Source organism: Ascaphus truei, chromosome 18, assembly GCF_040206685.1.
Source record: "Ascaphus truei isolate aAscTru1 chromosome 18, aAscTru1.hap1, whole genome shotgun sequence".
Classification (NCBI taxonomy): domain Eukaryota; kingdom Metazoa; phylum Chordata; class Amphibia; order Anura; family Ascaphidae; genus Ascaphus; species Ascaphus truei.
The window spans coordinates 13061249-13086571 of NC_134500.1; the positions used below are offsets into that span (position 1 = coordinate 13061249).

Here is a 25323-nt window from a genome sequence, read left to right on the forward strand (position 1 = left end):
TCACGTCATGCCCAAGGAAAGCTTTGTTTCCAGCTCAGATCGCGTCCTCGTGGAGCGCCGGACGCGATCTGCAGCGAAGTAATGGAAGTGGAAGACCGCTCCTCTTCCGTTACTGGGTTATGGGTCGCCGCTTTGCCGGAGGGGCCATGGCACTCAAGAGGGTTAAAAGCCAGCCGGAAAATACATCCAAGTGTCTCAAACAGAGGGCCGAGAGAAGGCTGTCAGACTGGGGCCCCCCCGAGACTCGGAACGTCTACCTGGGAAAGGACTGTGCTTGTTGGGTTACTGCCAGGGCTACAGACAGCTTTCCGGGGGCCCAGGACTCGAGTTTTTCTGCTGCAAACTGCCTACTCTCTCATTGATCACCAGTCATCCTGACATAATATACACATTGTTAGTCGTTCCCCCCAAAATTCATAAAACTCATGTACAAATAATTTAATTTTTTTTTAAAAAAAAACACGAAACGACAAGTTAATGAAAAAAAACTAAACATTTATTGGCATAAAAATGTATTCTTCTGTAAAAGCAGTTACAGGTTTGTCCCAAAATTATATATATATATATATACAGTGTTCGACAAACCTATACATTTGCTCGCCCCGGGCGAGTGGATTTAACCCCCGGGCGAGTAAATATTGGCCCAAGCAGCACACGTTTGGTACTAGGTGGCGAGTAGATTTTTTTGGGTGGAGAGTAGATTTTTGGGTGATTTGTCAACCACTGTATATATATATATATATGTATATATATATATATATAGATATATATATTAGTATGGATACAATAATATACCTGATGCATAACATTGTAAAGTATTGGCTTCAGAAAATTAAAAAGATACATTTATTCAGAATTTCAGAAGACAATTTAGAGAATGTCACAGTGATGGGTAACCCCTTCCATGCCAGAGGAGCCCGCAACGCATCGCAAAGTGCTACGGGCCCCTCTGCCAAGGAGGGTTTTACAAATTGGCTACAGCAACCATTTACAAAGTGGGAAGGTTAAGGTGAACCCAAATTCGAATACATGAGGGTCTATGCAGAACATGCAGCATGTTAACCGTTTGCTATACTGCATCGATGTGCAAAGCTTGTTTTGCAAATGTGATCAATTTAATGCACGTTTCCTTGGGCAGACAAATTGAAGCCAGCTAGGTGCAATCCTGGCTCCAGTAATTGCTGGTGACGTCCTTTTAATCCATGAAAGTTCTGTCCGGATCTGCCACCTTGGTGAAGTTTACATACAAGTGAAACAAAAACATGTACTATATGTTGTGTCACTTTGTATGTTACATACAAGTGGTTTGTTTACCCAAATAAATGCTGAACACATCTGGATCATGGACTCCTATTCTTGCGCATGCGTGTTGCGCCTTCACATACAACATTGTAAGAATGCATGGAAAGATTGCAATGTTAGCAAGCTAAGCCAGGGGCGCTCAACTCCAGTACTCAAGACCCCAACAGGTCAGGTTTTCAGGCTATCCCAGCTTCAGCACAGGTGGTTCAATCAGTCCCTGCTTCAGCGCTGGTGGCTCAATCAGAGGCTCAGTCTTTGACTGAGCCTCTGATTGAGCCACCTGTGTTGAAGCTGGGATATCCTGGAAACCTGACCTGTTTGGGGGGGCTTGAGGACTGCAAGTTGAGCACCCCTGAGTTAGCAAGCATTGCCAGCCTAGACCTGTGTTTCTTTGACACACAGAACACTGATACACCCCATTATTATCAATCCTGTGCAGAAGTTGCCAGATGTACTGTTCTCGGAGCTGAGGCATGAAAAGCGAAAACCTGCAGCTCTGGGGACGATAAAACCAGTGGGTGCCTGCGGGGGGGCAGTCTGGGACATCGTGGCCGTTTCACCTCGACCAAGTGACTGCCGGTGTTTAGCCACAAGTGACCTCGCCGCAGGGAGATTCATCTGCCGCCTGCTTCACCGCCAAGGTAGATCCCTAACCTATAGTCTAACCCTAAAACCCCCTAATGCCAACGCTACACCATACCCTAAAAACCTTAACCCCTGACCCTACAACCCCTTACCCTAACCGCTAAAACCCCTTAAGTTAACCATCTAACCACTAAAAAAAACGAATCAACCCCCTACCCTAAAGTGAACCCCTTACCCTAACCGCTAAAACCAATAAAGTTAACCCCTACCCTAACCGCTAAAACCCCTAAAGTTAACCCCCTAGCCTAACTGCTAAAACCCCTAAAGTTAACCCCCTACCCTAACCGCTAAAACCCCTAAAGTGAACCCCCTACCCTAACCGCTAAAACCCCTAAAGTTAACCCCCTACCCTAACCGCTAAAACCCCTAAAGTTAACCCCCTACCCTACCCGCTAAAACCCCTAAAGTTAACCCCCTACCCTAACTGCTAAAAGCCCTAAAGTTATCCCCTTACCCTAACTGCTAAAACCCCTAAAGGTAACCCGCTACCCTATTACCTTATCGTAGAAGCAGCCGGCGGTGGAGGGTCCCTCTAAGGCCAAACGTCGGCCGGGACTTGGCCACAACCAAATGTCCCATTGCACCCGCGGAGCGTCCGTTTTTCTGTAATTCGTCTCACAACTCCCCCTGCTCAGCAGAACCACTCCCCCTGCTCAGCAGAACCACTCCCCCTGCTCAGCAGAACCACTCCCCCTGCTCAGCAGAACCACTTCCCCTGTTCAGCAGAACCACTCCCCGTTCAGCAGAACCACTCTCCACATCACCGGCCGATGCAGATGGGCCAAACGTACCCAAATGCTTCGATACATTACCATGAAGAGGTTCGTACACTAAATTTAGCAGCATTTCGCCGTGGATATGATCTGTTTCGGGCGCCTGACGATAGACCCAGTTGTATAAAATGCTCATTGACGTGAAAAGGCCGTACAAAAACGTTATATAAATACAAAACGAACTGCGGAGCAAACACTTACATTATTCTGATCAGGATAACCAAGTGTCTTGTGCAGATCGAAATTCCAGTATAAAACCAGTATTCTTAAAAGAAATGTAACCAGTACAGTTGTGTTAAGTAAAAAAGACGCACACGCGGGGATAACAATTAAAGCTGCCTTTTTTTGATAAGACAGTGTGATAAACCGAGCTAGATGGAGAATCCACCTGCAGTCCCGGAGTGTGTTAATACAATGTAGAAATTTATGCAGCCGTTATGAAATCTGCTTTCTGAATGAAAATGTAACATTCTTCAAAAGGGAACCTGACCAAGCAAAAAAAAAAAAAGGATTTAGATAGCGTCATTTTAAAGGGTAAAAATAATTAGCATTCATATTAACCCTTTCCCTGTTAGAGAAGGGTGGTAACTGTTTTAACAGCTTTATTTTCTCCGTATCGTAAAGCGAAATGACTGCTACTTGTCTGGCCTGGTTTAGCGGAAGTAGGACTGCAGGCTTCCCCGGCGGCGTACGTCACATGTCCAGCAGTGGAATCCGCCTCCTAATGAATTCGCGTGACGAATGTTCACTTTGACGGTGGAGATGCCTGGATTTAAGAAGAAATTATCACTCGGTGCAAATTCGCAGAAATCAACGGAGAGAGAGAAAGAAAAAAAAATCACCTTATTGCAATAACTTCCAAGGGATGTGTTGAGAGGGTGAAAAAAAAAATATGGGTCTGACAAAATCCATTTCCAAGAGAATCCCCGTTTCTGTTTCACCGTTGGACAGGTGTAATGGTACGAACAAGGGTACAGGCGGGCTTGTATAATATATCCCTAACAAAAAACTCTGAGAGGCTGGAAAGGTAGCGTTTGAGCTGCCAATATGTAAAGGGAACATATCCCTGGGCTCTTCAACTGGCCAGACAGGGATCTGGGACTGACCCTGGGTACTCTCTGTTCCTGCTTATTTCACTGAAGTTGACTCTGCAGCTAAATGCGATTTTTCACACATGTCATGTAAATATTTATGGCACACGTGTTATATGTTCTAGGGAAAAGGTTGAAGTGTAATAATTCCTAAATATTTAAATGCAGCCCAGGTTACACTACTGTGGCCCTTCTCCTCCTACAATTCTTTTCTGATTGGGGCCCTTTGGAAATCTAAAGAGCCCTGCCACATCCACTAGTCTCCTTATCTGAACGTCCGGGCATCTCGTAAGATAAGAATATCCTACGGAAAAGCTTCACGCTCCATTTACATACCAATGTCCTAGTAAACTTCAGAAAAAAAGGGAACAGTTTAATTGCAGCACTCAGTCAAAATATGAATGTAGCCAATAAATTTGACAGAAGTGGTCTGATTTTGATGCAGTTCATCTATTTTCTGAAGGTGTGTTCTTGTATGGACTCTGGACTTTGTCAGATGTATAGTTAGAGTACATTTTAACAAGAAGTTGTATTTCTTTTGACGAGCCTATAACATGCAAGAATATCCATAAAGGCGTTTATCGTCATTCTTTTTTTAAAATTTTTGTTTTTAACACTTTTAGTGCTTCAAGGCCTTGCGTTGCATAGCAGAACATGAACAGCATTTAAAATATGCTGCCAAATAATATATACCTGCCTTCCTTAACGCGTCAGATGTACCAAAGAAGAATTTATCTGCTCTTGGCGTGATTATAAAGAATGTGGGAGTGGAAAATTGTTTGTAATTAAACAGGAGTATATATATCACCCACTAAATTAGTGGGGCATTGCCCTTCTGGTCACCGAGGGGCTCAAATACCATCTGGGGTCTTTGTTCTCATTGAATTAATTTAGATATGTAATATAGCTCAACCCCGTTATAACACGATCCGCTACAACGCGGATCCGCTTATAACGCGATGCAAGCGTGGCTCCCAATTTAAGTATTTATGAATACTTTACAACACGATTATTGGTGTCTTAAATACTTTATTGTACCATGCATACAATTGTACATTATTTCTAACGCGATCCGATTATAGCGCGATGCGATTATTTGGACCCCAAGCACAGCGTTATAAGGGGGTTGAGCTGTATATACATAATTATTATTAACACCGTTTGTAAGGGAATGTGGACTTTCCTACAAGAAGAGTTTTTGATACCTCCAGCACTAAAGGGGTCAAAAAGGACTTTGAACGTAGAGTTGTGAGCATGTGACCAGTTTTCCATTCACTGCCAATACTCACCCAAGTTCTCAAACATCTTATGAATGGACGTCTCATTGGCGTCCACCATCACACGCTTCTCATCCAGCATTAAGACATTCATGGAAAGCCATTTTGAGGACATCCAGAGAGGGTGATCTAAGACGTGAAAAACGCCACCGTCATACACTGTGATTGGAAAGGGTTACACTTTGCACCCCACTTTTGGCCATGTTTAGTAATACTATTCAATGGAATGAGTCGGGGGCGTGTCTTGTTACAGTTTTATGTATCAGCGCAGTTTATGTGGGACTTCTTATGGACCATAAAAGTGATGCATACCATCTGGGATGAGTGGAGTTGGGGGAGAAACTACTGTCCAGCCAGCTTTCTTAAACAAGTCAATCTGCAAAATATAAATATTGCAACATTATTTGTTGAAGTTTACATATACCACATGTTAGAACACAAGGGCAAAGGTCAACTGCGCCTGGTCCATGGAAGTGTATACTCCGGATGGGGGAAAAAAAGAGGGCGAAAGGGGGACTGATAGAACCATGTAAATACATTACGGGGGTCAGCATGGTTAGAGATTGGTAAAGTGAGGAAGCAGAGAGAGACCAAGGCGGCACACACTGGAGGATGATGGTAGGCTCAGTGGAAATGCAAGGAAGCACAACATTTTAAAAGTAGTGGATACATAGAATAGTCTTCCCAGCAAAGGTGGTGGAAGCCAGTTGAGTAAAAGATTAAAAACCAATTGGGATAGACACACTGGTATAGAAAAAAAGTGCGGGGGCAAATGTGATATGGGACTTGACAGAAGGCAATACAATGCGGGTTAAGTGGTCTTATGGCATCATTTTGTATCTTTCGATGTAATGAACAGATAGCGATGCCACATTTAAAAAACTGGGTTCATCTGATGGCCCCATTTTGCTACTGGACCACTAACCCCTGTAATTCTTTAGTGTTCCTCTCTTTGGACAACTCCCAGTGTTCCTTGTGCTTGCACCATGCACGGTTTAAATTCCTTCTGGGTAGGTAATTGTACCCAGTAGCTCCACCAGGTGGCCGTTTCATGCAAAGACAGCCTAGTGAGCTGTACTGATTAATGGGACACACAGAAATTTCCCAGGCTGTGATAAATCAGGGGCGGGCCAACCCAGGTCCTCAAGAGCTACCAACAGGTCAGGTTTTCTGGATATCCAAATCGAAGACTGAGCCCACGATATAGCCACCTGTGCTGAAGCAGGGACTGATTGATCCCCCTGTGCTGAAGCTGGGACCGATTGAGCCACCTGTGCTGACGCAGGGATATCCTGAAAACCTGACCTGTTGGTAGCTCTTGACTGGAGTTGGCCACCCCTGCTTTAAAGTGACAGGCCATTTTGCCACAGAGGTAGTTGGCACATGAGCCTCGCACAAGCCTCTCCTGACCGGCACTTTTTACAGAACACCTGTTCGTTTCATCAGCAGAAATCCCAACATTTTGAAGTTAAAAAATTCTAAAAAAAAATAAACCTGCCGATTCCTTATATGACAGGTTTAGAGGTTTTTTTGTTAAATACCTGGTGGCAGGGACGGTCTGGGTTAGAAAGGACCAGACCAGGTCCAATGATGTTGAAGGTAGCATCAATGTGCATTGGGTTCGGGTCCTTGAAAGAAATAATGTGGACTTTGTAGTCTGGAGCGAGATGTCTCCGCATCCATTCAATGCCAAGGTAGTTTGTGACCTAACAAAGAAAGCATTCACGTTGACAAATATATATATATATATACAAATATGCCATGAACGTCGCCATGCATTGGGAAATTCTTGCACTGCGGAGAGTGCTACGCGAAGGTAAGTGACCCCAGAGCCCAGCATGCTGGAAGAGGTTCTCGCAGCTGCAATGTAAAGCTCAATTACATGTGCTAATCAATCCCAAATACGTCTATATGCTGCTACCCTCATAACCTCTATTCTACATCTATATTTAATGTATGCAAATATCTATATGTCATCTTTGGTTTTTGTTGATCCACTGCTGGATGAAGGCTTCCTTAATGATGTTCCAAGTAAATAAATAAATAAAAATGATATATAATAAAATATATATATATATAAAAAAAAAAATATATATATATATATATATAGATAGATAGATAGATAGGATAGTAAACAGGTCACTAGCTAATGGACAAAACAAAAAAACAGCTGGGTGCATATTGTCATGGAATGGGGGTAAAGAAGGGACAAAAGAGGACTGGCACCCCAAAGTAAGTAACAACAAAAAAAGGCTGAAGTTTAATAGTCTATTAAACTTCACCCTTTTTTTGGCTTACTTTGGGGTGCCAGTCCTCTTTTGTTATATATATATATATATATATATATATATATATATATATATATATATATATATATATATATACACATACACACACACACACACACACACACACACTATATATACACACACACAGACTACATATATACATGCATATATGCACATACATATATACATACACACTATACACATACTATATATGCACATACAGCTATACATACATACATACACTGTCCACATATGCACATAAAGAAATACATACATACAGTATACGTATATATTTTTCTTTAACCTCAATCACAGTCCAAGAAAGCTAATATTTCTATGCTCCCAATAGTAATAACTAATTAGAAAAGTTGAGAGCAGAACTCGTTACCCAACCTCCGTCTCTTCATTCTTTTTGACAAAACTGTTGATACTTTCATTTGTCATTGAACCCAGGTCCCGGCTGACACTCGGACGCACGCTCTACAAGTACCTGGCTTCTCTGTGCAAAAATATCTCTTCCAGCTCTCATGAAATCCGCTGCATCAAAACACGGCTCAAATTCAGTGGTCACAAATTTCCCGAGCGCAGCCAGTTTGTGTCTGTCTTCTACAGTCCGGATGGGATAGTCCTGAAGGAGAGGCGCAGAAATACTAAGACTGCGCATGTGTTGGTGATTACATTTGGTTGCCTTTCCTTGTGACCACATTCAAATTATAGGCACTCCATGCGAAGTGTGCGCACGTGCAAATCTGCGTATATCATTCTCTAGATCAGTGCATCTGTGTTTAGATTAGATTATTAGCGTTCATTTGTATGGCACCAACATATTCCGTAGAGCAGTACAATGTGGAAGGGAGGGCAATAGCATTGTATGACAAAAAGGCTACACGTATGTTAAGACAAATAGACCGTCAGAAGGAGCACCGTGCCCCAAAGAAGTTACAATCTAGAATGTACCAGTGTCTTTGTCAGCCCCTATTTTCACCATACAGCCAGAATATAGAGCAGTATTTTTCAACCAGGGTTCCTAGGACTCCTTTGGTTCCCCGGGAATCCCCTAAAAGGTTCCCGGCAATTTCCAGGTTATTTGTAAACTGTACCAAATACAGAAGAATTTACAATGCATCTGATCTCAGACGTGCTATTAGAGAGGTTTGGGGTTCCTTGCAATGCATCTGATCTCAGACGCGCTATTAGAGAGGGTTGGGGTTCCTTGCAATGCATCTGATCTCAGACGAGCTATTAGAGAGGGTTGGGGTTCCTTGCAATGTATCTTCTCTCAGACTCGCTATTAGAGAGGGTTGGGGTTCCTTGCAATGCATCAGATCTCAGACGCGCTATTAGAGAGGGTTGGGGTTCCTTGCAATGCATCAGATCTCAGACGCGCTATTAGAGAGGGTTGGGGGTTCCGCAGAATTTCACAATATAATTATAGGGTTCCTTAACCAAAAAAAGGTTGGAAACCACTGCTGTAGCCTAACATTTTCACTATACTAGGATAGAGAAGTAAGATAGGTAGAGAAGTAAGATAGCTTTGGCCAATATAGAAGCATTTCCTCCTTACAGTGCCTAGTGATTAAAGTGGGAGGCAATAGCCGTGGACTCAAAGATGGCAAATTTTGCAATGATCAGAGGATAGGAAAAGAGATTTCTACCGGGTAAAAGTATTTCGTATCTGTGGGACTATATCGTTTCTGATTCGGACCCTTAGGAAAACCAGTGTGCGCCCTGAACTATATTATATTACAAATACACTTATATATTATAATAAAAAGCAGAGTTAGGCAGTTTGTGGGTATCATTGTATGTCTATTCCTAAAACATCAGAATTAAACTGGAATACGCAGCAATGTCTGCGAAGGCCTTTCCTTCAAGTATGAGCATCTCAGCACAAAACGCAATTGCCGAAACACGGCGAACCTTGGCGTTGGAGTTACCTGGTCATAGAGCTCGTCGGCCATTGTCGGCTTCGGTGCAGTGGTCCACTTTGCCCCACGGCGGAAGTACTCCTTAATGAGAGGCCGATACGCTCTGTATTCAAAGAACCGTGCTCTCCACGCCATGGGGGCTTCTATGATTTCATTCCCAACAACCAGCAAAATGTCTCTGGGCATAGCAGCATACAGACCTGCACAATGACACATGGATGGATATATATATATATATATAGATATATATATATATATATATATCTATATATATATATATATGTAATGGGTATTCCCCCTACCCCAATCGCAGATAGAGTGCATGTGAGGGGGAACCTATATGTTACCAGGTGTGGTGCGTATACCTGCAGGTTCACAGGAGGCCTGAGCCTCCGCTGATGGGAACCTGGGGTGCTCTCTGGAACGTTTCTTCAATCAGCGCCCCCACCTATGTGAGATTCTAGGAGTGTAGAATGGCCCTCACATAGGAACATCCATAAAGTAACCAGCCCACACCAAAGGTTATGGCTAAAAGGGTTTACTATAGGGATCAGTAACATAACACACAGTATCATCATATAGAGTATCAACAGCTCTATGCATAACAAAACATGCATTGGGTGCAGAGGCACCAATATCCCCTTGGTTAAGGCCCTTGGCCTCCCCGCCCAATAGTAACCCAACCATACAGTGCCCACAATAATTGGGTGCTAGACACCAGCGTCCCAGTGTCCTGGAGCCCCACCCAGATGTGCGGCAGCGCTGCTCACGTGTGTATAGTTGGTGCACTTATAGATACCTGCCCGGGCACACGTCCGTGCCCGGGTATAAAGATCTTCGAAAAGGGTCTGACGCAGGAACGGGAACCCGCCTCCACGTGAGGGGTCTCCCTCGTGGAGCGTCGCACCCACAGAATGTCTCTTGCATTAGAGCCCAGACACAGGCCGCGATCACCGCGTGCAACTGGCACCGGTGATATCACTTAACACTGTACTGTAGAAAGCAACCCCCCCCCTCCCCCCTTTGCACTGAAAGGGGCCTTTCCTGAAACTGCCAAACTAACTGCTGTGGCTGCACTCAAAGCCACACTGTCTCTTCTTGTCAGAGCACACAGCACTGCAGCTGTGTCACTGACTAAACTCACTCAGCTAAGTTCAGGGTCCCTACCTAAGGGGCCTTCCCTATGAACTTACCCACTAACCTAGTGGGGAGTGGGGCCTGCCTGGGGTTTCTCTGGCCTAGTACAGCAGAGCACTGCTCTCTGTACACTACCTTCCCCAATCGCTTCCTGGATCCAACTGACTAGGGTGGTCTCTGTGCAACATTGTATCCTTCTCCAACAGGAGAAGCTGCAAACTCTATTTGCTGTCTGGCTGCACGTGATGTGGGTGAAAGGGCAGTCCCCAGAGGCTGCTGGGAGTTGTAGTCCGTTATGGCCCTCCTTAACATTAGGGCCGCATGCGCTATGTCTGCCGCGTCTGTGCAACCCTGTAATGGCCGCCACTGCTCTCTTCTGCGCCTGCGCGACCTTGGGGAGTCCCTGCGCTACGGAGCGCCATCTCTGCCCCTTCGCGCTCACTATATTGCCGCCGCATCGCGTCTGCGCATGCGCGAGCCTCCGCGCCCGTGCGGACATAACAAAGATGGCGGCGCCGTGCCTCTGACGCCACCGAGAGACGCGCTCGCCCCCGCAACTGCCTTCTCACTGGTGAAGGTAAGGGGAAGAGGAACGGGGAACCGGGGAGCCAATATATATATATATATATATATATATATATATATATATATATATATATATATATATAAACATCACTTATTTCCTGTCGGACTATAATGACACATAAAAATGCATTGGGGTTATGTATGCAGCTCAAGCAAAATATGTCCTGCTCCTGTAAAGTATATACCTATTTTAAATTAACCATTTAAATTGGTTGTGTTAATTATTATGCCAATGTATATGCCAGGGAGGTTATTTTGGGCACTTTAGGTTCGGTGAAGACGTTTGGCACTGCGGTGATGCCCCTACAGGACACGTTTGGTATTTTTTGTTATATGAGGAGCATGCATCTCGTCCCTACCATTACGACCTCACATCCATCAACCAATGAGCAGAGCGCACAGTTTGCCTGTCACTGGTGACAACGGGGTTAATAATATCCAATGGCTTACAAAGAGCTAATGGCCAGCTGTCCCTGAGTGACCAACAGCAGCAGTCAGAGTCTGGGGCAACAGCTGAGATGCAAGAATAGCAGAGTGAAAAATAACCCCTATTGACAAACAACTGACCAGCAAGCCATGTAAGGGAGAGAAAGGTGATGCATGTGTATGTTATATATGTGTCCGGTTATTAAATAAACAGCAGAAGACTCATTGCTTGGGGGAGATTTCCAAACAGCAGCAAAGCTCTGAACATCAGCTCAGTGGTTACCCAACATTTTTGACATTGTGCTCCCCTTGCTAGAATATATTTGTTACGTGAACCCCTAATGAATAAATCATATTGCCCAATCAGACTGTTGCTAACAAAATGGTGTGATCAATCCCAGGCAGTATAGTGTCCTGAGCTTGTGGGGGGGATACACAGTTAATAAGACCCAAGCCGCACCTCTGTGTGCAGACAGCAAGGGGGGTATACCTGTCAATTACTGTGGCAACTTCCAAAGTCACCACCCACAATGCCTTGCCGCTGTGGATGCAATGCATTGTGGGGAGCAACTTTGGAAGCTCCTGGTGTAATTAACAGCTATACCCTCCCCACCAAGATGCAGTTTGGGGCATTACTAAGTACACCGTCCCCACAGGGGCTCAGGAACCCGCTATACTGCCTGGTGTCCACCTTACAGATTTGTTTGGGCAAACCCCTTGCAGACATCCTCACGAATCCCTAGGGGTTCCCGAGCCCCCTGTTGGGAATCACTGCTCTAGCTGCTCCAATGCTACTGATTCCTGTAACCCAAGATAATAAAGAAACTAACTCAAGGGATAATCTGGGGTCATTCTTTCAGTAAGTGTCACGTGGTCACATCTCTATCGCGATACACTGCAAGGGAGTGATGAATGTTCCTTCATTTTAACGGCTTTGACACTTCTGACAGTGAATTTCTAGAGTAAATATTTAAAATCGTTACACAGGAATTCTATTAGAATAAAAAAAAAGTATACTTATTCGGTGTTTGGTGGGAGAAACACCCTGATTCACTGAATCCTTCAGACCACATTATATATATATATATATATATATATATATATATATTATATATATATATATATTTGTCTGCATGCCCCCCACCTTTTGCTGCCCTTCTGGCAAGGGAATGGTTAATGTTATGTAATGGGGCACGCAGTGAAGTCACGGTGCAGAAATCCACGCTCTGGGTAGTACAAATCCGTAGGATATTGTGGAGCTGGTCATTACGGAGAAGATTATTTGCTGTCATGGTAACCTGCTTTGGCATGGGACAAACTCCAACAATTCTTTTACGCATGTTAAGTCTGGCTGAGCTATTTTATGAATACCCTCTTCATCAGGCCCTAGTGGAAAGATAAGTGCCGTAGACGGTCCTTCACCTCACCAAACAAGATCTGACCAATAAAGTTCTTGTTATTTGAGCCCTACGGCTTACATGTGCTAATAGTTACTGGTGTGATGCAGAACTAAATATGTCAAATTGTTAAATACGATACATCTTAAAGACACGATGGCGGGTAACCATAAACCTTTGCATCAAAAGTAAAAAAACCATTACGGTATCATTGACAAACTTCCCATTTGATGGACTCTTGGTTGTCGATACCTAACGGGTCACACCTTTTCACCCTTCGTGTTTCAGAAGACCGGCAGTCTCCTGGGGTTGTGAAAACATAACCGTATAGGGGAGAGATCACGTGGTGGCCATCGGCCTTCATGACATGAACGGAAGTGGAGGGTCCTCCATTGGAGAGGTAACCACAACAACCACCTAGAAAATACCCCGAACGTCATAATGGTTCCCCTGCATCCTCCATGAAGATGCTGTGAATATGATCTCTCTGAGCTAGAGAAGCGTTTTTATCCCATGCATTTGAAGAGAGAGAACCTTTTCTCTAGCACTGGGAAGCTGCATTAAACAGAGACCCAGATCAACGTGGTTTTCACAAACACCAGTAGTTCTGTTGATCTAGTATTTCCTTCCCTTTGTAGCATCCAAGATCCTAACCTAGTGATTCTTGACCTTTGTTTCTAGGTTTGCGGAGGTACTCAATCGCTATTAATCATTCATTTAATGTCTATATTGTCCTTGCTAGACTGTTGTCCCTATTCAAATGAATGGGACTCAAATCTTCTCCAGCAAGGTGAAGACCTCTTCACAGGGTAAAGAATACAGGGGCCTGTTTTATATAGGCTGAAAAACAGCCCAATTGGTGGATATAGAATAAGCCCATGAAAGCTGACTTACCTGTAGATTCGAAGTCAGGTGTTTTGTATTTAACTGACCAATCAATCACTTCAGGTCTTCGAACAGTAACTCCTTCAAGTCTTAAAATATTGCACATTTCCTCCATCTCCTCAACAGCCTTCTTCACATGTTCCTGAGGAAAACTCTGGCCACCATGTTTCTGGTAAAAGGGCCAGTATTTTTCATATGTGTTGGCCTAAATATGGAGATACACGGAGCTACATTAAACAATATTTTGGGTTGAGAAAGCCAACAAATCATGTTTTACTCCAACTATGTCATGGCAAAAAAAAAAAAAAAACAGATGTCTACTTTGTTTTGATAAAAAGGGGGGACATATTTTGATAAATCTGGTCATCATTGACATCTTGCAATGTTACGGTTTCTGGTGAGACCTGTCCCCTACCCGTTACCTATTCCTAGGTTCCTGGTGTCTGTTCCATAATCCAGCGTCATTTTGACTTCTCCTTTACTTTCTGGGAAGAATATTTTAAGGGCCAGATGCAACACTAGATCTCATGGACAGCTGCCTGCTCAAAAAGGTTCTCCAAGTTCACTAGCTAATGACTCTGCCAGATCCCCCTTATCCGTCGATGCGTCCAATTCTCTTTTTAAAACGAGTCCCTCAACCTCTCAACCGCTTTCAGTGCTCGAGATGCCTTCCAAAGCAGTTAAATAAATGGCAAATATCCCCATGCAAATGTAAAGGAACAATCCACCCTAACCAACCACCTTTTTTAAACCAGAGGGGTTCTCGGGAGCTGAATCTCACTAGCTCCTGGTTCCTGGCATATTTAGTGGTGAAGTTACATAGTTACATAGTAGATGAGGTTAAAAAAAAAGACACATGTCCATCAAGTTCAACCTATGCTAAACTTTAGACGACAGATACTTACCGGTATTACTTCCTCTTTTTTTTAAAGGGGATTTAAATGGTAATCCAATAGGAAGCCGCAACCGATGATGTTGCAGCTTACTATTGGCCAGAGATTTGGCAGCCATTTTGTTTCCCGAGGGAGACAACCTTCACCGGTATGTATCTAGGGAACAGAGGGGTCCCCAGAGCTGGAAATATTTGCACTTGGGTCAGGGGGACCACTGGTTCCCACCCTGTAAAATAGAGCCTAAAAATCCCCCCCAAAAAACAGTAGCAGGAACTTCTCCTTTAAATAAAATATAAACCTGTGTTTCCACATTGCAGTGAATGGAGTAGGCCAGGAGTATGTCTACATAACACGTACAAAACAGTGTGTACTACTTTGGAAAGCATATGTTACGGGATTTACCCTTAGCGCTGCAGTATTATCGCACATGTAGAACAGATCTGGTGAAGGCCAAGCTGCGTTTCTTGGCTTGTTGCACTGCATGGATTGTGGGCAGAAGAGAGCGAGTTAGGTTTAGGAATGGGTACACGACAGGAGAATGGAAGGCAGGTCACTTTATTTCGGATTGCTGCACTCCTCCCTTGCATGCTAACACCACAGACTGTGCTGCAGGGAATACTCCCATGGGAACGTTCCGTTGTAGAACTCTCACCGTTTGATTGATGGATGGTCCAACTGTACAACATAAACAGCTGTTACAATGTCACATGCTGCTCATGTGAAGTTCTGCACATGTTTCTCTAGTCCACGGACACACAAAGGCCAGATGCGTTGTACGTGACAGGCACATAGGGCTAGATTCACTACACTTCGATTAGCTTTGAGAGCAGAGTTATTTATATCACCTCATTAATCAATGGATTATTGTACAAAATAACGGGTAGCAATGCGATATTTGTCAATTAAAGGTAACATCGCATGTAAAGGTGTCAGCAAATGAGTAATTAATGGCCAATTACTTATTCACGTGCTATTCAGTAAGCCCCCCGATACCTGGCGATATCGGACTGGCGCCCCAAAATATCTCCAATGGTTAACACCTACCCCAGGCTGACGTTAAGCCTATTGTGCCTTATGTATATAACAGGCACTCTATACTGTACGTACTAGGCAAGATAAAACTAGCCAACCTAGAATAGGCAATAGAAATATATAATATTAACAATGTAGAACAGGGATGGGCCACCAACAGTCCAGGTATTAGGGATATCCCTGCTTCAGCACAGGTGGCTCAATCAGTGGCTCAGTCATTGACTGAGCCACTGATTGAGCCACCTGTGCTGAAGCAGGGATATCCTTAACACCTGGACTGTTGGTGGCCCTTGAGGACTGGAGTGGGCCATCCCTGATGTAGATGATAATATATTAACCCCTTACTACCCCAAGTGACCAGCTTGTCACTCAACCCACAACTCGTTAGCTAATGAAGACGTAATATTTGCACATATAGATGTTTTGCTTTTTGTATTTATGATGTATGTTAACTCCTTGTGTGCCTGAAAGCATTCCTTTGCTATGGATTGGTAGCCTCAAGCATCAAATGAGTTCAATTATGTTGTGCCACAGGGTTTTCTAAGAAATCCTATTACATACCCCTCAAGCGAGAGTGTAACTCAATTTTTTAACTCGGACATTGTATATATATATAATATATATATATATATGTAACCCTGCCCGGCATCCTAGGGAGGCTTCATCTATGTATGGTGTCTGTTTACATCAGAATAGATTACCTTGTCCCAGGGTGCTGGATGTGGTCGGCTGGGTGATGATGATGATGGGCGCCAGGAGTTTTTATAGTACAACTTCAATATTTATTCAGTGTTCCCTGGCTTGGGAACTCTTCAGAAATATATACAATAAGGTTGAACATTGTTGTACAGTGTTCCTTCCATACAGCTATCACTCTATACACAGTTCTTCCCTGTGTGCCCTCTCTCAACACCCCTGGGAGATGCATGCACTGGGAGAAGTTCTTGTATGGGACCAGGCTCCCCTTGTTTGGCTTGTTGATCACTAGCCATGTGATCCTGCTATTTCAGGCCCCTTCTGAGATCCTGTCCTGTTCTGGTGAGATTATCGTTACCCTTCATTCCAGGCGTGGAACGGCCACTTCTTCAGGGGCTATAAACTCTGTATACGAGGACTCACTTGTGGGGCTGATCCCTTGACATCCCAGAGCCCTATCTAAGCAGCTCTCTGTGGCATGTCTCTGGGACCTGCATATATTTTCTTACCATTGTGAATGGATATTTACAAAAAGGTTGATAGACACAACCCAAAGGATACCTATTTGCACTCGCTATGGACAATTATTATGTCTGGAAAAATTAAATCCGAGGGTACTAATATCCTAACTGTTATGGCACCGTCCCTAAGTAAAATGCAATAAACAGGGGGGGCCTAATCTCTCCTTTACTAGGGGAACTTTTCTCCTCCCTCTACTCCCCGAGGCTCCTGCTCTCTTCTCCTCTTGGAACTTGAACCTCGCAATGGTTTCCCTCACTCTTCCCCCTCCAGTGACGCAGTTCCCCGTGTCATCACAAGGTGGAGCCTATTCCATTATCAACTCATAACACACACACACACGTTATCGGTGTTTCATATTTTTTTTAAATCTGTGTTTATTTCTTTTTTTCTTGGTGGTTTCATTTTATACATAAATTTGTGTTTATCAGGGATAGCTATGGAAGTATATGGACACATTTCAGTTCGGTGTTCATCGGGTGCACCTTTAATTTCCATGCTCCCCTGTGCTGGGCTGCTGCTCCCCCCGTGTCTGCTACCTGTGGCTGGGCTGCTAAATGAGGTCTAATTCTGTTGGAAATTATGCTTCATTTCTGGTTTATTGGTTTTAGCCAGAAGTGCAAAATGATCAATCAGTGGTGTTTTTACAGTGTTTTTCGGTTAAAATCTAAAACCAGAATATATACATACACACATTATAAACTAGCTTGGGGTTTGCATTGTATTGTCTTAGCCCGAATTGTAAGTTTCTACTTACTACTTTTATATTGTTGTATACACCAATTTGACTTACCTCTGGTGTGCTCTGTGTTTTCCCTTTCTTGTCGTAGCCTACATGCCTGACAATATGTGTTGCAGATATCTCTGCCAGAGTAAGAGTTAAGCGGGTTACTACTTATTCTGCATGCTCTCAGGCTGATTCGTATTGCTCTATTACGACTGCCCCAATGGAAAAAATGTGTACAGCTTTGCATATGCTGGCAACCTCACAGGTTGAAAAAAAAACAAATCAATTGAAATTGGATGCAGAGAGCGAGCTGCGGGTTTCTGATCGCTGTGCGTCTTATGAATCCCTAACCAGTCAAAGATCAGACTGGACAGAGAAAGCAAAGACATTCATACAACAGCTGCTACATTCCAAGCTGATAGCGATATACCTATGCCAGTCATATACTACCTTTATCTCTAAAATGGGATTGCATCACCCAAGAAATGGTAAATGATTAAAAATGTGTACAATCATTTTCCTGGGTTAAGAGTGCAGGGATCTTGTTTCCATTAAATAATATCTGCCCTGATTACGGTGTAGGCACATGCAGACGTTATACGATATGTAGTCCTTAAAATAGTTCACTCGGTAAAAGCAGGAGGTCTAAATGACGTCATTTTAATAATGTATCAATTTCCACGGTTACCGATTACAAGAATGAGTCCATATTCTGCGTTATAAACCTTTTTTCCCTCGCTGCCCCTTACCTGTGGAACTCCCTCACATGCCGTATACGCCGAGCAACCCTCTCTCCCCACCTTTAAGGCTAACCTTAAAACTCACCTTTGAAATGAAGCGTTTCATTAGCCTGCACCCATGTCTGTTGTCCCACACCCACCGTTACTCCTACCACTGACTGCCATCTACTGCACTTATTCCCTCACCTGCTGTCTCTGCCAATTTCCCATCATACCTCTTAGATTGAGTCCACAGCGCAGGGGAGAGGGGGACATGTACCGAGGAAAGAAGGGGAGATTGACAGAGTAGTGCATCGAAAATATAGAATGGACGTATTTTAATAACTCCAATGGTTATACTCACAAACCAATGGAATAATCAGGCTCCCCTGCGTTGTGGACTCTAGCTGATTTGGATATTGGAACATATCTGGTTCAGGGTCAGACTGGAGGAGTATACAAATTTCATTGTATTCACTTACTACACGTGTGTGCACATTTCATTTGATAACATATATATTTATCATCTGTTCGCTATGACACAATGTGTCGCTTGCTTGGTTGTATCACTTAACTGACATCTTTTTATATTTGCACGTGAATCCTTTATTTAAAGACTCACGTTTAATCACATTTATTGCACCCACGTCTGAGCGCCACCTTTGATTCTTGTATAACTCTTAGATTGTAAGCTCTCCGGGGCAGGGATTTCCTTTCCTATTGTCTGATCTTGTTTGTTGCACTTGTTGTATTATAATTCCCTGTACTGTATGGTCTCTCTTGTAAAGCGCCAAGTACAGCTGTGGGCGCTATATAAATAAAGATATACATACAATTAAATATGATATTAATGGTGAGCCACGTGTGGGTATAATAATTCTCTGTAGTTATATGTATGCATGCCTCCGGAGGCCTCACGCTCTCTTCTCTCCCTCCTGTCGGCGCCGGGATACAACTTTCACCCGACCGGAGGGGGGAGCTGGAGGAGGGAACGCGGGGTCGGCGGGGAGGTAGGTGTGGGGGTGTTGGTATGTGCCGCTTCCCACCTTATCCAGAGCGAGCCGCCTCCTGTAGTGTCGTCATGGCAACGTGACGTCACATGACCCCGGAACTCCACAACGCCACAGTGCTGCTGGAGGAGGGCTGCTCGTTAAGGTAAGTCGTGTCCCCCCCCCTTTTTTTTTTTACAAGGGGGCCCCGCATAGAGAGAGAGACACACACACACACACACACACACACACACACACACACACACACACACACAAACACAAACACAAACACAAACACACACACTATAGTATGGTTGCACTATATATATTAGCCATGTAGCACTATATATATTAGCCATGTAGCACCTTTCATACCATTTGTAAAGGTTATTTAAGAAATTACATTAAAGTGGCTTTTAATAGTATAATACTGAATAATCTGCAGTATAAATGGCATTTCCAGGCCACTTGGGAGCTAATACCTAACTCAGGAAATAATACGACAGGGATGATAGGATGCAGCGATCGAGTTCTACAGCAGCAAATAATACCGCAGGAGAAGTGTGTATACGCAGAGAGTGGAGCATTTCACAGGGAAGGTTATGCAGCGGATGGAAGGGGAAAGCTATAGCTAATTAGAACAAATATATATATTATGCCTAATACACAATTTTTCCCACTTACCTGAGATGTGCTGCGTCTTCTTCAACTCCAGGGCTCTCTATAGGTCATGCCCCAAGGAAAAATAATGTATTTTGGGGGTGACTGGCACGATCACCCCAAAACAAATGATTTTGCATGGGAGCAGCGCTGGTTCTAATCTGTATTTACATTAGCCTCCCAGCTGTACCTTGCCTGTTAAGAAGGGTGTTTCCACCCGTGAGTGTGAATATGTATATATATAGGCTAATAGTATTACAACTTTAACCTTTCTTTTCCAGAGTCGTCTGCAATTTAAGGCTGTCAAGCAGTTAAAGCAGGGTTCTCAAGTTCAGTCCTCAAGACCCACCAAAAAGTCAGTTTTTCAGGATACCCCTGCTTCAGCACATGTTGCTCAATCAGTGGCTCAGTCAAAGCTGGGACTGATTGAGCCATCTGTGCTGAAGCTAGGACTGATTGAGCCACTTGTGCTGAAGCTGGGACTGATTGAGCCACTTGTGCAGAAGCAGAGACTGATTGAGCCACCTGTGCTGAAGCAGGAATATTCTTAAAACCTGACCTGTTGTGGGGGTCTTGAGGCCCGGAGTTGAGACTCCTTTGGTTGAAGGATGGAGAATAGGATTCCGTCGCCCCGTACTTACTTACCTTGACCTCCACAGAAAACGGGGGGACGTTGGCATTTTCCGGTCTCCCCACTATGACTTCCTCTAGCGGGTCCCATTCATTGTAAGAGCAGACGGGAGACTCTAGGGGGGCCGTTTCGGTGGCTTTATCGTCGGTGGCATATGGTTTCTGGGACACCACAGCCGCCTGGGTGCTTTGGAACGTTTTCTGCACCCATCCGACGAAGCCTTTCCCCAGCTGGAAGAGAAGAAAGATGTTTAACCCTTGTGCTACCAGAGCGGCCTGTCACACCTCGCTCTGCATCACCTGACCGTTGTGTAGGAGGATATATTGTAACGTTTGACATACGGGTGGTCCTCGATATCCGACGGCCCGTTACCCGTCGAACCGATTACCCGACGCCAGATCATGCATTCCGCTGAACGCATTATCCAACGTCGGAATGGATTACCCGACGCTCACCGCTGCGGATTCCGGCGGATAACCGAGGACCGCCTGTATCCCGTTACAGGGGTAAGACATGCTCCTCAAATCGCAAGCAGGCAGAGGGAGTGTAAAATACGGGCTACAATCCTTTGTTGCATCTGAGCTGTCATTCATTAAACTGCCATAGTGCCGATCAGGGCACTATCACACAGAAACTTCCAATGGGGACATTAATGGCAGTGTGTGCGAAAGTCACCATCCCAGTTTTATGGATAACCCCGACAGGGACATTTACTCAAGCCTCGCGGCCACACAAAAAGTTACAGCGCGTGGCGCATACACATTTTTACAGACGCAGTCCGTGCCCAGATGAGCTTACAATCTATGTTTTGGAGATAAAGTGACTTGCCCAGAGTCACAAGGAGCCGACACCGGGAATCGAAGCAGGTTCCCCTTGATTTAAACTCAGCATTGTCAGTATCTTTACTCACTGAGCCACTCAAAGAGAAGAAATCTCATTTGAAAGCAACTGGTGTTGTTCCTTTGATAAAGCTGCTGTACTCTCCCGCTACTCTCCCCCCCCCCCCCCCCCTCCCTCCACGGACTCGGGCTGGAGCTGCTGAGGGTAAGTTTAAACACACACACACGCAGACACTCATACATACACACACACACACACACACACACACACACATACACACACGCGCGCACACACAGGCAGGCACTCACGCACTCATACACACACACGCGCGCACACACAGGCAGGCACTCACGCACTCACACACACACACACACACACACACACACACAGACGGAGGCAGGCACTCACGCACTCAGGCACACACATACACACACAGACAGGCACGCACTCAGACACACACACACACACACAAACACACACACAAACACACACACACACAGACAGGCACTCACCTGCTTTCACTCCACACTCCTCCCCGCTCCCCGAAGCCTCTCCTCCTCCCGAAGCCTCCCCTCCCCATTGGCTCACAGCCACACCACGTGACGCGTCAACGCTAGGAAACACCATTCTCTTGTGTCTCCTAGCGGCTGACGCGCCACAGCGTGTGATCAGCTGTGCAGCCAGTGGGGACCGGGACCGGCTCGCGAGGATTCCCCTGCTGGTGGGGAACTCGCGACATGGCCGCCCGCGCCAAGGAGCGCAGCGGGACCGAGGCCTAACCCCTCTGGTGCCAGAGTCCTGCTCATTGACAGGGAAGGGGTTATTTATTTATAAAATATTTTACCAGGAAGTAATACATTGAGAGTTACCTCTCGTTTTCAAGTATGTCCTGGGCACAGAGTTAAGACAAATAATACAGGTTTACAAATACAGTTACATAAATGAACAGGGTTATACATTATATACAAGACATTGCATGCACAGTTAAAGAAAATATATATTACTGTATGAGCGTATGAAACAGTTACAGACCAGATTAAAATGTGAGACTGTCTTAGTTTTGAAAGAACTTAAACTGGTGGTGGATGTGAGAGTCTCTGGTAGGTTGTTCCATTCGAGGACCCAAAAGAGCGCCGAAAAGAGGAAACGGTTTTTCGTGTTGAATTCGTATTAAAACGGTCGGTTTAGGAGCAAGACAAGTCTGCAGATATCGATGCTCTTCCCTGCACTTTGTGGGTTAAAACGAGTTCATTCTTCATGTACATTATCTGCCTGGAGAGCGCCACATAGTAGATATATTTGTGATGCTGTTTGCGGGCTGCTCATTTCTAAGAAGGAAAGATATAAATACAGCAAATTCCTTCACAAGTGCCTGTGTCCTGGAAGAGATTGATGGTATTTGGGGCCTTCCATGCCAGACTGCACGTAGACATCTGACTTGCTGTATCTAGCACTCCTGAGAGTTGCACTGTGACCCCCCAGTACTCCAATGGTCAAAGTAAACCCTGCAACAGCTGCTGTAAACATGATTAGCAACACTATCTTATCTACAGTAGCTGCACACTGAGCTGAGCATGTGGATGTCTTATGGACAGAGCAGGACTTCTAGGGCTCCTGGAAATCAGAAACACTGCATGTTAGCTTTTTAAATGGAGTTTTGTCGTCTCTTTCTCCCTGAGATAAGTTCCCAACATCCCAATTGGTTTAATTCTACTGTGCGCATTGGAACAGTGATTAGCCTTGAAGCTTAAGGTGGACGTAAGGGCATTTCCAAACAAAGACATTGCTTGGACTCAAGAGAAGTCCAATGGACTCCAAGGCAAAGATGACAAAATGATATTTGTGCTCGTTATAAAGCGCGTACAGTGTACGCAGCGCTGTACATAGAACTTTGGAGGCACAATAATGTATATTTGTATATAATGTATACCTTGTTCACTTATGTAACTATGTATTTGTAACCATGTATTATTTGTCATCTTAACTCTATGCCACGACATACTTGAAAACGAAAGGTAACTGTCAATGTATTACTTCCTGGTAAAACATTTTTATAAATAAACAAATAAATAAACAATAAGTCCATGCCCTGTACAGCTTACAATCTAATTTCGGTGCCTGAGGGACAAGGAGATAAAAGTGACGCGGAGAGAGGACACTGGGGATCAACCAAGGTTCACCCGCTTTGAGGACAGTGACATAACAATTCGTATTATATCACACACACACACACACACACACACACACACACACACACACACACACACACACACACACACACACACACACACACACACACACACACACACACACACACACACACACACACTGGTCTATAGTGTACTAAAGATAGGGCACCCACAGGTCTTGTGAAAATTGCTTCTTTAAACAGGTAGCATTTCGGTTCTGCAAGAAAGAACCTTTCTTAAGAAACATTGACCATTTAAATCAACTATTACCTTTTTCACATGACCTGCCAGTGCCTTTCTTTATCTAATATATATCTATATCTTTCTTTGTCTAATATATATCTATATATCTATATCAATATATATATATATATATATATATCTATATCAATATATATATATATCTATATATATACATACACACAACATTTCTAATATTCTTTAAACAAATGGAATTCAGTGACAATAAAATGTGATATATTTATTAACTCCTTTGGCGGTGGATGGACATGCAAGGCATGCTTTGCAACGTGTTGCATGACCCTTTCACCGCTGAACGGATTAGGCGAAATAGAAGCATTATGGGAACCGTACTATTTCCCCAGCTGCACTTGGCTAGCACCCCTCTAATATTACGTTCGCTTTACGTGGAATATGCTGAAATCCCAGAAACGTGCAGAGGAAGCAAGGATAGTGTGCTAACTGAAACAGGAGCACAGAAGGAAGAAGCTAGGTCCGAGTAAAGATTTGAGGGGTTGGGAATAAAAAGGGTAGGGCAGGGGAGAAGAGGGACCCCATCATTTATTAGGGTTCTTGGAAGACATGTATAATATTCCTACTATCTCCCCCATAAAAGTTCTCAACCCAATGCAAATGGATGGTGAAGAGGTTCCACCACAATCTCTGACAGGAGCTAACATGTTGCCCAGTAGTGGAATGGGATTGTGGTGAGTGACTGCGACATGTGTCAAATGCAAGAAGGAGAAAAGGGACAGGCCAAAGATAGTGTTCAGTAGACATCACAGAGGGGCAGACACATGGAACTGATGAATGGACTGACTGCGGAAATACCGTGGGAGGGCAGGAGGAACAGAATGGGCACACACTGGGTTATTAGAAATATGGAGGGATCAGCATGTAAGGGATCTGATCATGGAAGCATTCAGCAGCCCAGAGGTCAGAAGATTTCAGAATTAACCATGATCCAAAGAGATCTCCAACATATGATGCAGAACCCAGGTAACTTAATAATGTTAGAGGACAAGGCTGAACCAGCTTTATATTGATCACTTCCAAAGATGCTATTTTTTTTATGAAGCTATGCTATTCAGGCATCTCTAATTAGTTGCTGATACTGTAGCATGTTCCAGTGTTAAAAAGGTACCAGAAGGAACAAAACTGGCTAGAAAACATTTGTCACATAAGATTGTAGTGTCAACAACATTGTAGATTAAGGAAATGATTGGGTCCAACTGAGCCCTCAATACACACAAGATCCAAGAACAGGCATGGCAGGCATGAGATATGTGAATACAAACCATAGATCCAATGTAGTGAACAGCTTCTGCTCCTCTGCTTCCTCCTCTGACACACCTCACACGCAGCATAGTGATCAGATTGGCTATGGGAAGGAATGTTCTCACTCAATGGATCAGAGTTCTGAACCCTGTTCTGTTCTCTCGCACTGAAACCAA

General features: G+C 44.1%; 1 protein-coding gene across 1 annotated transcript; it reads right to left on the reverse strand.

Annotated features, from left to right (window-relative positions):
* Positions 1 to 474: 474 nt before the first annotated feature.
* GATM (glycine amidinotransferase) lies at positions 475 to 25323 on the reverse strand. The gene is made up of 9 exons (XM_075575587.1): positions 25168 to 25323; positions 20615 to 20830; positions 13744 to 13939; positions 9314 to 9504; positions 7867 to 8004; positions 6630 to 6794; positions 5401 to 5464; positions 5101 to 5217; positions 475 to 3486 (listed from the first exon to the last, which is right to left on the reverse strand). Exons 1-9 carry the CDS (start codon positions 25234 to 25236, stop codon positions 3374 to 3376), a joined length of 1269 nt encoding a protein of 422 aa, XP_075431702.1. The 5' UTR covers positions 25237 to 25323; the 3' UTR covers positions 475 to 3373.